This window comes from Cupressus sempervirens, chromosome 11 (assembly GCF_028749045.1).
Source record: "Cupressus sempervirens isolate cs-2001-9-10 chromosome 11, ASM2874904v1, whole genome shotgun sequence".
NCBI lineage: Eukaryota > Viridiplantae > Streptophyta > Pinopsida > Cupressales > Cupressaceae > Cupressus > Cupressus sempervirens.
The window spans coordinates 399,731,410-399,745,268 of record NC_143128.1 but is presented as its reverse complement, the minus strand read 5'-3'; the positions used below and the strand labels follow the sequence as shown (position 1 = coordinate 399,745,268).

Genomic DNA, 13,859 nt, shown 5'->3' with positions numbered 1-13,859 from the left:
TCATACACATTGAATATATTATTTAATTTTTACCTGGTTGCATTGTTGTCCGAGCATCTATGGCCATCCTGCCAGAGAAAAGTGGCCCCTTTTTATTATTGAACTTGTGCAGCAGCGCTATCATCATCACTACTCAACCTCTGGATCACTGTGTATAAGCCAGTGAGAACCTCCGCATCTACCTTGAAGTCAGCACAGAAAGGAAATGCCGGATTCAAAAAGTAAGCTAATGAATGGATGGGTCGATGGAGCTGATTCTACAATTTTCTATCAATGATATCCCAAATAGGGGCATACTTCTCCTACACTCCTGCATACTGGGCTCTAATGGCCTCCTTGGCCCTATCCATGCCCTCATAAATGTAGCCCATAGAGGGCTTCTCCCCATCAGTAGTTCGTAGGAGAGATACAAGGGGCTCAGTGACCTACATATAAAGTAAAACAAAAATTTGAGTCAAAACTTAAATATAAAATAATATAACTTAAAGTAAAACTAAATCATTAAACAATTAGCATAGTAAACTGTAAAATACTAAATGTTAAATTGCAATAAATTTACTTTAAGGATTTTTCTAGTGGGTTCCCAAAAACCATCCTTATCAAATATGCAATCCACCACATTTATCCCTACAGTGGTCGCAGCATAGGAAGATGAAATCCAGTCCCACCCAACAAACATGCTCCTCAAATCATCCCTTGATGTCAACAAGGACTGCAAGGTGATGAAATTCGAGGCAAACCTCGTGATGCCTAGGCAAGCTAACTCCTTGCCCCCTGTGTACTTTTTCATTGTGCTAAGGACAAATGAATGATTATAAATGAACTTGCATATGTTTTTTGCCCTTTCCACACATGACTTGACAAACTCAAGTTTGCCAATTTCCTCCAACATGAGGCTAATGCAGTGTGCCGCACAAGGGGACCAAAATATGGTGGGGTGCCTCTCCATCAAAAGTTTACCTACAACAATCTTAAGTTAATTAGAAATTCAAATTTCAAACATGTTCGAACTTAGGAAACTTAGAATTAGAAAAAGTTCAAAATTCAAATAAATTTATTTTCAAAATTTGAAAAGTTAAAAGTTTACCTGCAATAACATAACTTGTTGCATTATCTGTCACCACCTATATCACATGTTGTTCCCCCACCTCTGCTATGACTTCCTCAATAGCCTCACATAAGTATGTGGTGTTTTTTACATGAGCACAAGCATCAATGGATTTGAGGAACATGGTATATCCTACAAGTAACAAAACAACGAATTATAATGTTAAATGGATCATCAACAAATTAGCATTCAACAAATTAAAATTTACAATTATGTATGTAGGAAAGTAGAATGATCAATCACCTCCACAGGATACAAGAAAATTGAGTGTTCTATTCCTCTTATCTGTCCAACCATCAGTCATGATGGTGCAACCCTTTTCACTCCACTCCTTTCGGTTCTCCTCGAGCTCAACCCTCATGTCCTCTACCATCTCATCCAAGAGGTATCTGCTCAACTCAGCCTCAGTTGGGGCTTTAAACCCCGGACCACAAACAGCAACTGCATCTATCATGTTCTGCCAATAAGGAACCCTATCACAAATAAAAATTTAAATGTCAAAGACTCAAATCATAAAACAAGTAGATATAATTAAAGTTTTACTTTTACTTTTAATTTTAACTTTAAAGAAAACAAAAAAAAAAGAATCAATTACCTGGCTGCAACAAATGGAATGTTGCAAAAGTACCAAAATTTGCATATCTCCTTTCTGGCAGCATCATGAATCTCCTTGCTCAAACCCATGCCCTCAAGCGTGGTTTGGGAACCAGGAGTAGTGCGGGGCACAAAGTAACTATCCATTTTGTTTTTTCGCACTTTAGGCCGCAATAGGTTGTTGTTGGACTCTGTCTCAGTATAAGACTGACTAGCACTAGCACTCGCATGAGCACTAGAAGTAGGACGAAAAGGAGGCCTAGAAGAACCCTCTCTAACACAACTTACGGATGTGGAAGCTGATGCGAATACAGATGTAGATGCGGGTGCGGATGCGGGAACATGGGAGCCAATACCCCTTAACCCTTCAAGTTGCATTTTCCTATTCACTTTGTCTCGTTCAATTAATTTTAATGCCACTAAACAAGTGCATTTTGCCTCAGCAGATTGTTTAGTGCAAATTGTAACATCATGTCCAAGTATAGCAGCAATGTGGTATTTCAATCTATAAATACCTCCAGAAGTTATTTTTTCTTTACAAAATATACATTTTGTTTGATATTTGGTTCTTCTAGGAAACTCTTCGTTATATTTCCAACAATCATCTTTTTTACCCATTGTGGAAAATGAAAGCAAAGGGCTGCTGCAATAAAAAAATTCATGTAAAATATCAAAGTTTGAAACTAATAAAAGCTACAAAACAACAAACCCTAGTTTGCAATTTAGTAAAAATAAAGAACATTCAAAGATTGAAACAAAAAATCTTGAAAACTAAAAAAATTTAACAAAAAATGCATAATACACTAACATGCAAAAAACAAATCAGCACTTACCTTTTGCAAATGAGTTGAGGAGTGTTGATATTGACTCCTTAATGCTCTTGTTAGCTGACTGGACGGTCCAGCGGTGTTTTTGTATTCTGTAGCCGACGGTCCAGCGGTATTTTGTATTCTGTAGCCGATGGTCCGGCGGTGTTTCTGTATTCTGTAGCCGACGGTCTGGCGGTGTTTCTGTATTCTGTAGCCAACGGTCCGGCAGTATTTTGTATTCTGTAGCCGACGTCGTCGATAAATAGTTTGTAGCGGATAGAATATTTGTGGCCAACGGACTCCTTCGAGAAGGTTCGGCGGTAGTATTTATATCCCGTTTGGGATCATTGTAAACAATCATTCATCTACTATTGCAAATATAATTCTGCTGTTCGTGTTCTTTGTCTGTATGCGTTCATTTTCTTTACCTGTACGGTAAACATTTGGCGCCGTTTCCTTATGAATCTGGAAGGTGGAAGGAATGAAGATTAATGCCAAATCAGCTTAACAAGGATCGGAATAAGGCGAAGGCAAAAGATGGAATCCGTATTGCGCAAGGGAATTTAATTCTGGCACAGCAAGCCGAGCGCCGACGAAGATTTCAGAAGATTGCCGACGGAAACCGAAGCGTGGAAGAATTGTTGGAGGAGACTCGGCAGCGGGTGGAATTGGTGGAAGAAGCACGGGAGGAGTTCTTGAATTTGTGTTTGCCGAGGGAAGAAAATTCAAACGAAAGAGCATCAACTCGCACGGCTCGCAGTGGCGACGGAGCACGAGCGTGGAGTGACCTCTTCGTCCAGGATAGATTTCCACAAGAAACAATTTTGGAGGATCCTTCATCTTCACCAAGGTTTGCAGCTGTCAACACCTCCGGTGTGGGAGTGCACACCGCCGGTGTGGGAGACCAGTCCGCCGTTGTGGGAGTACAGACTGTTGGTGTGGGAGTTCAGATTGCCGGTGTGGGAGTGCCGACCAGTGTAGGAGTGCAGACCTCCAGTGTTATGGCGGGACCCAAAGAAAAGCTGTCAAAATTTGAAGGTGATGGTATAGCCAACTCCATTCGACATTGTAAGACATGTGAGACGATCTGGCGGGCAAATGGAATCACAGATGCTGACGAATGGGCCAGGCACTTTCCGGCAACCTTACAGGGTGTCACGATTGATTGGTTTTCAGATATGGATTCGCAGAAGCTGGATACCTGGGATAACATTAAAAAGGAGTTCTTGGCGGAATTTAAACTCTTGCGAGATGATAATGAAATCGTAGCGGAAATTTTCAATACCAAGTAGGGGAAGCACGAAACTGTCCGTGTCTATGCCAGGAGATTAAAAGACTTAATAAACAAAATGGAAAGCAAGCCAGTAGACAGATTGCAGAAAAGGTGGTTTGTGGACGGCCTACGCTCGAAGTTGCGGAGGAAAATGAAAATTGTGCCACCGTCATCATATGCCGATGCTTATAACAGAGCACTCGACCTTGAAAGTGCGCAGAAGACAAAGAAGAAGAAAACCAGCTCCTCTGACTTTGATGATGATGAATCTGCTGGAGATGATAGCAGCGATGATGAAGGTAGTAACAAAAAGGTTCGTGCCTTACAGAAGGATATGGTTCGAATGATGAAGGAGTTTAAAAATATGCAGAAAGAGCCAAAAGGTAGTGAATTGTGGTGCACGGAATGTAAGACCGACGGTCATACTAAAGGATCGTGTCCGAAGAACCAATTCTGTGACATCTGTCAGATCATGGGACACTTGACAAAAGACTGCCCCTTTAACATGAAAACAAGAGGATCTCCGCAGGTGTTTCTCACACAGGAGGCTTCCCCGTCGGGTAGTAGCGGAAACACGAATACCGCCAGTGTTACATTCGGAGGATACAGGAATAATAGCAGAGGGAAAAATAACAACAATACAAATAATAAGAATAATAATGGGAGCCGAAGTTGAACTCAGTATGATGCAAACGAACGGCCGATCGTTCAATGCCGAGCATGTAATTTGTGGGGTCATTTTGCGCGGGATTGTACAGCGGCAAACACAATGAAATTATTATGTAGATGGTTTGGACCCGGCAATCACGAAGACTCCAAGTGTCCAAAGGCTGGAGTAAACTTGATCACTATTGGCACCGATGTAGAGGAGGTTCTGGCAATTACACGAAGGCAAGCGGAGGAAAAAAGAAAATTGGGGGAAATGCAGGCGGAAATTGGAAAAGCATCGTCAGCAGGGACATCTCAGTTGAAGGATATCACTGGCACCTTGGCAAGGAACTTTGCAGAACAAAACATTGTACGACAGATCTTACAAACGGAGATACCGGTCAAGATAAGTGACCTTCTCACAATGCCCCAGTTACGGACGGCCATTCTGAATCATACACCATTTCCAAAAGCAACGGAGGACACAGGAAGGGACAGTAGGGAAGCGACGGCAACAAACCCAATGCTACTGGCACTCACATCCGGACAACATCCGGCGGTCGTCGAGATGGGGATTTTGGGAAATGTTTTGATAGAGACAATTGTTGACGGAGGGTCCGGCGTGAATGTCTTACCGGAGGATACCTGGAAGAAGTTGGGGAAGCCGACGCTGTGGCCACCTACATTCCAGTTGCTCACGGCAGACCAGCACGGGATCAAACCGTTGGGAACCTTAAGGGCGCAAACGGTAACTATTGGTACGCAACCATTTTTATTGGATTTTGTGGTCATTCCATTAAAAGAAAAGGCTATGATGCTATTCTGGGAACGGATTGGTTGGTGCAAGCAAAAGTAAAACATGATTAGAAATGCAATACCCTATCAATGGAGCACGGAGGCAAAAGATTCATAATTGACCTGCACACGCAAATGGTTGGCGAGGAGGCAGCATTGTTAGGTTCTGATAGTAAAGGCGAGAGTGATGACGAAGGAAAGAGGAGAATGGAACCGGATGAAGGAGTATTGAGACTTGACGGAGGATCGAATGATGACGATCTGGACTCGGCGAATGGCCTTTACCACTGGCAGATAGAAGATTACGAACTCTTTCCGAGTTGCAATATGTTAACGGTCGACGAAGATGAGAAAAAGGAGAAAAATGAATATCCGGAGGAATGCAGGGGAGTGGAAGAAGGAAAAGCTGCCATGGCTGAAGCTAAGGGGAAAAACATACAGTTTGAACACAGAAAAACGAAAGATCCCACTGTCCGGTACATGGTGAATAGACCGCGCGGAAAGAAAATGTTCCACTGCAACATAAAATTAGTGGAAGGGCACCGACAGCAAGGAAATAATCTAGTTGCGCGACGACCGCAGGCACAGTGGGCGATGGAGGTGGCACAGAAAAAACGTAAAGCGTACGACAATCAGAATGAAATCAAAGTGGAAAAGTTTAAGGGCAGATGAGTTGGACCATATCAGATTCGGAAGGTCGGCAACAATGGAGAGATCAGATTATCAACTTTGGACGGGCAGAAGATACCTCTGGCAGTCAACAGATCCAAATTCAAAATATATGGTGCCAAGAAGACTCCGTCGCTGTCACAGGATGGCCAGCTGACTCCGACGTCGTTGCAGAATGGCGACGCCTGGAGGCAAAATGGAGGTACCTTTGTTATTTGATTTCTTTTAGGAAAAAAAAAAAAAAGAAAAAAAAAGAGGCCCCGCGGACTGAAAAGCCCCGCAGGCAACTACCTGTCCGCAGGCAGTTAAAGTCCCGCGGGAGTGCAAGGTCCCGCGGACAGTCTGTCCTCGGGCTCTTAAAAGCCCCACGGGCAGCTGTCCACGGGCATAAAGTTGTCATCCGGCAGAAATAAAAACACAAACTCCCGCGGGTATAACATTTTCCTCGCCAGAAAAAGCCGCCGGTGAAAGAATGGTCCGTGGGTATAACATTATCCTCGCCCAGTTAACCGCCGGCGAAAGAATGGGCCGCGAGTAGAAAAAGAAAGGCCGCGAGTGAGGACAGGAAGGCCGCGGGAAAACAGAGACATAAAGAAGAGTGCTTGTTCTGCCAGAAGGAGAAGAATTTCTGTGTGCAGAGGGATTTGTGGTGGATTGTAGACGAAGCAGTAAAAAAAAAAAAAAAACAAACGACGACAGAATCAAGTTGTTCAGAATGACTAACAAATGATGCCAAAGGGAAGGGGACGCATCCGTGGTTGCCAAAAAGAGTACAGAATCGACAGATAATGACAGAAATGGTGTGTTTTGTGCATTTTCGCTGCCTCTCGACCCCGCCGGGGGCGTTGCCCCCTGGACCCCCAGTCGTGGCGGATATCAGTTGTGGGAGTCTGACCAGTTGAGAAGAGTTGAAGTTGCTGCAGGCATGGACTTTCTGTATACCAGAGGCAGTGAGAGCAAGTGTTGGCTGTGAGGCTGTCTTGGTGGATGCGTAGAGAGCTCGGGAGGAGCTGATCATCCAGTTGGAGGTAGTGCAGCGACACTTGGCTCAGGGTACCGAGGAATTGAAAACAGAGAAAGCAGCACAGGTGGCTATCAAGGTCAGCTTGAGAAGATAGTATTGTGTTAGCAGAGGCTACAGATGTAACGGGATGAATGTGGAAGTGATGTGACAGAAGCAGATTTCTCTTGTTGTAGTCACTCTGTTAATGTATTTTGTTTGTTAATTTATCTCAGATATTTTGTCAGTCGTCAGGATACGACTTTTCTTTTTGGGGGGGATGGTGTTAGCCGACTGGACGGTCCGGCGGTGTTTTTGTATTCTGTAGCCGACGATTCGGCAGTATTTTGTATTCTGTAGCCGACGGTCCGGCGGTGTTTCTGTATTTTGTAGCCGACGGTCCGGCAGTATTTTGTATTCTGTAGCCGACGTCGTCGGTAAATAGTTTGTAGCGGATAGAATATTTGTGGCCGACGGACTCCTTCGGGAAGGTTCGGCGGTAGTATTTATATCCCGTCTGGGATCATTGTAAACAATCATTCATCTACTATTGCAAATATAATTTTGCTATTCGTGTTCATTGTCTGTATGCGTTCATTTTCTTTACCTGTACGGTAAACAGCTCTCAATGCAATTTATGGCCTCCCCAAATGGACTTCTGATCTCTTTGGTGCTCTTCCTTCTTGCCGGTTGGAAACCTATGGTTTTTCTTTTCTCTTTCTCTCTCACTTTTCCTCTCTTCTACTCATGCTTAACAATTAGAAGGCCCTTTAGGGTTATAACAAAGAGGAAAGGCAAAAAAGAAAGCAAAAAAAAAAAAGTGTTTTTTTAATTATTTCCAACTCAACTTCCTAGCTGCCATGGCCGATTCACAGCAAAGATTCTGGCGATTTTTGCCATGAATCGCCTTAATCGGCGATTCAGGCGATTCACCCGAAAAAATCGGCTCCAGCGATTTTCGATTCACATAAAATCGCCACGCATGAATCTAATCGCGAAATCGGCGATTTGGGCGATTTTTGGGCAATTCTGGAAACTATGATTTGATCCCTTTAAGTGCGATTCACTTAAGTGAATCACTTAGACATGTGCTAAATAGAATAACTTAAGTAATGCAAGTCCATTACATGTTATTTTTGTTTTAAATACATGTAATTGCTCTTCCAAACCACATTTTTGGCTTGCAAAAAACTAGTTTCTCAACAAAACAACTTGTTGGGTGGTTTCACTTGCATTTTAAAACATGTAAATGGATTCTCTTTTATTATTTAAGACATATGAAATGTAAAGAAAAATCGAAAAATAACCAACAGAAAACCATTAAGCTTCAAGTTACAACCTCGATTTTTCTTTTTACATGTAAATACATCACATGTAATGGCATCTTGTAACCCTGATTTGCCAAACTATTTCATTTAAATGTAAATGCAAGTTGTGAAAATATGCAATGACCCTTTCTAAACCCAATTTTGGCTTGGTCGTCCAAATGCATGCAAGTGCATTCTATACTTCAAACATGAAATCACTTTCTCTAACCCCGATTTTCCAAAGGAATTAAATTTTGGTCAAATGCAATGAAAAATGTCACATGCAATGGGCTTTCTGAAACCCGATTTTGACTTACATGCATTTCCATTGCACATTTTAAACATGTAAAAGAGTTTGGAGAACCTGATTTGAGGTAAAGAGGAAAAACGTTAGGACTTATGCATTCACAATGCATATTTCAAATATGTAATGGGCTCTAGAGAATCCGATTTTGGTCCTTTTCCTTGGGCTGCCTTGACTATCTCAAGGGTTTTCTTGATCTTCAGCAATCTTCACAATGGACTTCTCACCAACAGAGCTCTCCATATAGCTGATCAAGATCTTGATATGTTCATTGGAGGCCTTCAGAATTTTGTAGCTCTAGTCAGCAACGTTTTTCAAAGTATTCTCCAGTCTCGAAATTCCATTATCCAATTCAAGAACCTTCTTCCAATTTGTAAAAGGCAGCCATGTCCATGAGAGCACCCATGTTAGCCTCATCCCTAGTCTCAATATCTGCATTCTTCTGAATTTTGAATGTTGGCCTTGTCTTTCAAGTTATTCATCCTTTCCTTCATATCAATGACTTCATGATAAAGCCATTTAATGGACCTGAAATTATCCAAGAGGCTATTACAAGCATGCAACTCATTACCATGTTAATTCTAAGTTAATAATACATTTCAAATATTTTAAAAACACAAAAAATAGTCTATTCAATTATGTAAAGTATGGCACAAAATGATAAATGAAACTAAATAAAGTTTAAAATTTACCTTCACTAATTCCAAGTGGGAGAAAGTTCTGAAAATTGCTTGTGATATATGGTGGTTTATCACAAACATTTGGATCTCCTCACCCTCACACACTTTTTTCACCCATTTAATTTGGGTGCCAATTGCTTTCATCACCAAGTTCAAGGAATGGACGGTGCATGGTGTCCAAAATATATGATCATATCATGTTTCTATGAAACCACCCGCAGCCCTGCAAACTTTGGCATTGTCTGTTTTTACTTGGACAACATTGTCAACTCCTACAAACTCTATGGGTTCAATGAGAATCTAGCCATTATAATCTGCATCTTTTACCTCCCCTTTGCAATCAACTGCCTTTACAAACATTGCCCCTTGGTGGAGACAGCAATCAAATTTATTAATGGACGATATTTGCAATCTTTCCATCCATCAGAGATGATACTCACCCCCGTTTGATCCCAAGAATCTCTTTATTGGTTTGAGGAGGATTTGTACATTCTTTCTCTCACTATGCAATAAAGTGGTTCTCACCTTTTCATATCTAGGACCTCGGTAACTACGAAGTGCTTCATTTATTGCTTCCACCCCCTCTTTCCAGTAAGATGATCTCACTAGATTGAATGGAAGACCATTCACAAAGAAGCAACGCCCAACTGTTACATCAATAATTTCTCTCAATTCATATTGAAATGCTCTATCTAATGGGTTTTTCTTGTGGGTGGTGGTTTGGGGTGTTTCTACTTCCTCTTCATCCATAGAAGGGGTAGGTAGGAAGGAATGTTGTCTAGTGGTTGTTTGATAGGGTGGTGTTGGTGGTTTGTGCTTTGATCTTTCTTGTTCCCCCCTTGACACTAACCTATCAACATTTTGTTGTCCTAACATGGCTTCTATTTGAGCATCTGACAACCCTTCTTATCTTCTTCTGAGCCCTCACACATGCTGATCCCTTTACCTCCAAGGCCTATTAAATGATGTTTAACTCGGTAATAGGAGCTTCTATATTGGGTTTTGCAAAAATTGCATTTCCATATACCCCCCTACCCCACCACTCCAAAACATTGTTCAATTCTTGTTGTATACTTCCACAAAGGAGAACATTTATCAATCTTTGGGATCCCTCCCCACCCACTAAACTCTGACTACCCATTCTTGCAATCTATAACAAAAATTAAAAAATGTATATTTCAAAACTTACACAAAAACTTGATAAATTTTAGAACAATAGAAAAACATAAAACAAACTATCAAAGAAGCAAAAGCAAGGATCAAATGCATACCTAGAACATTCAACACTAGTTATTGGAAGTATTTGAGACTCTACAAACAATCTCTACAATTTTCTCAAATTTGCAAAATAGGCACTCCAAAATGAGAAAGCAAATAGATGAGTCAAATGTTTTTTATTAGGATCCTTCTAGGGTTCAAAAAAAAAACTATTAAAACATGCATTGGTTTGAGTGTTTTTTTTTTTCACTTTATTGGCTCCACTACTGTGGGTCCGCTCGGGTTCTCCCGAGTTCACCTAGGTCTGAAGCAGGTCTGGGCAAAGTCCAGATTTCAGGCTGTGGGTCTACTTGGACCTGGGCTCAAATCCAAACCTAGATGAATCTGGTCCTAAACCCGAGCTCCGAAGTCCAAACCTGGTATCTCAGCTAAAACTGACAAAAGAAATTGGGGTCCCCGAAGACCCATTCCTCCATTCCGTGTTGTCCCTATCCTAGCAACTTAGAGTAACCTTGATATATCCTCTTTTGGAAATTGGCTATGCTTTAGAATGAATAGATCATGTTGACTTAGTTATTATTGTGATCTATGTTATGCCATTCTGCTAAACTTATTGATTCTTATTTCTGCAATATGTTGTAAGCTTTAGATTGTTTGTCCATCTTTAGAAAGCTGCACATATTCTGGAGTTGTCATAAGTTGCACATGAATTATTGAACTCCAAGTGATAGTAGAATTTGGGTATATTAACCTATTTTGGCATCTCTTGTTGTATTGTAACTTGATAGTTATCTGTTTGTTCAGAGCTGAGAAGCCAATATAATGAGTATCTAGTAGTAATCATTGGGATGTCCTTATGCATAAAGTATAGTTAAGGATTGTGATTATATTATCTCTTTGATTGTCATGTGAAGATCTTTAAGAGTACTCTTTTTGGTCTAGCAGAGTCGGGAGTGTAGAAAGATCTTGTCAATTGACTTGACTTATCTGTAGTTTGAACATAAGTTCTCTCTAGGTTGTCTAAACCAACTTTGTTATTTAGGTTTAGATTTTGAGGAGTGTTTTCTAAAAATGGAGTACAATTTGGATCACCCAAATGTTACAGATTATATCTCTTGGATTATGTAATTTTATCCTCTTTTTCTATTATTAGATTATTTAGATTTTCAAAATGAGAAAAAAAGTTCAGCATGGACAATTAATACGCTTCTCTTGGCAATATCTTGTATACATTGACAATTTCACTTCATTTCACTATGGTTGATTTTTATATACTTATATGATTATAGTTCGATTTACATGAAGATGTAAGGGTGTTAGATATATTCTGTTCACCCTGAACAATAAATGATTGTTTGGGCATGAAGTAGCCCCATGTTGTCTATTGGTTCCTATACTTCAATCTGGTAACTTTATGGATCGATTAATCTTCTAAAGCTGTCTGTACTTAAAGGGAGAGCAAGCATTTGAAACCACCTACATCTATCTATGTTAATGAGAAATCAAATGACAAGTTAATCTCAAATTGTATTTTTATGAGGGGTAAAATTGTTCCAAATGCTTTGCGATGGAAAAAATTTAGCCTCAATTTGTAGTGCGCTACTACCAAGAATATGTCTACACTTCACAAACTTTCTTAACATGACACCTTCAGATTTAAAGCTATTAATACCAAACCTGAGAAGGCAAGACTCATTCTGTAACTTTAAATGGAACCTTCAAATGAAGTTTTCAGGATCGAAAGTACAATTGAGCCCAAAAGAATAACTTGAGATTCATGCCTAGTTTTTGGAATTTTTGTTTATATATTATATTTCTTCTTTTAATGATTTCTTTTTAACTAGTGGTGTTCAAACAATTTCAGTAATGTTCCTGTCAAATAACGCTCCCTTTCACTGCAAAGGTTTCAGCTTCATCTGTGCCACGGCTTCATTGGTGAGCACCTTAATCTGTCTTTCTCATGCATTTGTCACAATGGTTATTTCCATTTACTCTTTAGAACTTATGTTGCATCTTTGTCTGTTTTTGTGTATGACAGATTTTGTTTTCCAGTATACTTCCCCTCCCTTGAATCATTATCCACAAGAAGCATCAATGATTCCTAACATTGTGTAGTTGATGTTTTCAGGTAGTTGCATTACTTCAAACGTGTCTAATGAAACCCACATCTCCTCCGATTGGAAATAGTAAAGAGAATGATTATATACAAGTACAAGCATGATGAGTAAGGCTTTTCAGGCACTTTGGCAAATGGATCATAAACCCACTGTGACAAGTTTAAAAGCGAAGTTGACGACTTCTCATCTTGTCAAGGTGATCTACAAGATTAAACAATGTGGTTAATTAATATTATTGACCTTCATGAAGGAGCCATTTGCATCCAAGAGTTCATCTCGTGGTATCAGTTCATCCCATTTTATGTTTCTTGAATGGAAACCCAGTTAGGAAAAGTTTTGGATTTGAAAACCCAGGGTTTGAAGGCACCCTTTTTCAATAACATGACCTGTAGTTTGAGGTTTATCTTCTTCTATGCTTCAAGTATGTTTAGAAAAAGTAGAATGTTTTAATTGAGACTCGAGGCTATGGTGGTGACTTATTGAAAATTTAAAGAAATCAGAGCTTAAGAAATCGAAGTTTAATGGTGCAGAAATTACAGCAAGCAAGTTGGATGGTACAATTTGAATGTGTATGGAAGTTTGCAAGACCACCTTAACAATGGAATGAGAGCCCATTCGATAAAATAAAGTAAGAGATTGGACTTTGAAAACATAAATTGAAGACAACCGACTCTGATTCTCAATATGAAAAAATACTTCTCATGATATTTAAGTGAAAAGTTAACTGGGTGTTTTATGACTTGCAGAGATGACATTTCAATGACTTTCATCTTCCGTCTAGTTTAACTTATATTTTATCAAGATTATCATCTTTTGTAAGGAAGAAACTATATAAATATTTCAATCTACCTTCTGATTTTAGTAATATTTTGACAAGATTACATTTTGTTAAGAAAGAAACAATATAAATATCATAGAAAAACTAAGGTTAATAGAATAGATATTGAAAAAATAGGTTTAGAAAAAACAAAAAGATCTAAAACATAATTAAAAAGTAATGAAATATTATGAAATTTTGTTAAAAAGTAGAAGTTTGAACGGTAAGGGAAGAAATCTATACAAACGAGGAGATAAAAACCAAGAGTTGAAAATAGAGATAGGAAATTACCATCATCACATTTTGACATAGATCTTGCAACATACAAACCCATGAAATTATCATCTACCATGATGAGAGGATTAATTAAAATATAATAATATTCATATAGGATCTGTACAAAGATTAAAGTGGGAAGGTTAGACAACCTTAGGAGGAAGTAAGGAACCTCTCTAAATTCTTAAGTTTGATTATACTTTGGAAGTGCAGTAGAATCTAAAAATGCACAAACATTCTCATG

At 39.6% G+C, this 13,859-nt stretch overlaps 1 protein-coding gene across 1 annotated transcript in view; it reads left to right on the top strand.

Annotated features, from left to right (window-relative positions):
* LOC149529867 (uncharacterized) overlaps positions 1-13,323 on the top strand; it is a 354,140-nt gene extending 340,817 nt beyond the window's left edge. The window contains exons 13-14 of the mRNA XM_089809266.1: positions 12,270-12,340; positions 12,534-13,323. Of these exons, the coding sequence (XP_089665392.1) occupies positions 12,270-12,340; positions 12,534-12,626 (164 nt within the window). The 3' untranslated portion in view covers positions 12,627-13,323. The remainder of the gene's footprint in view (positions 1-12,269; positions 12,341-12,533) is intronic.
* Positions 13,324-13,859: the final 536 nt, after the last annotated feature.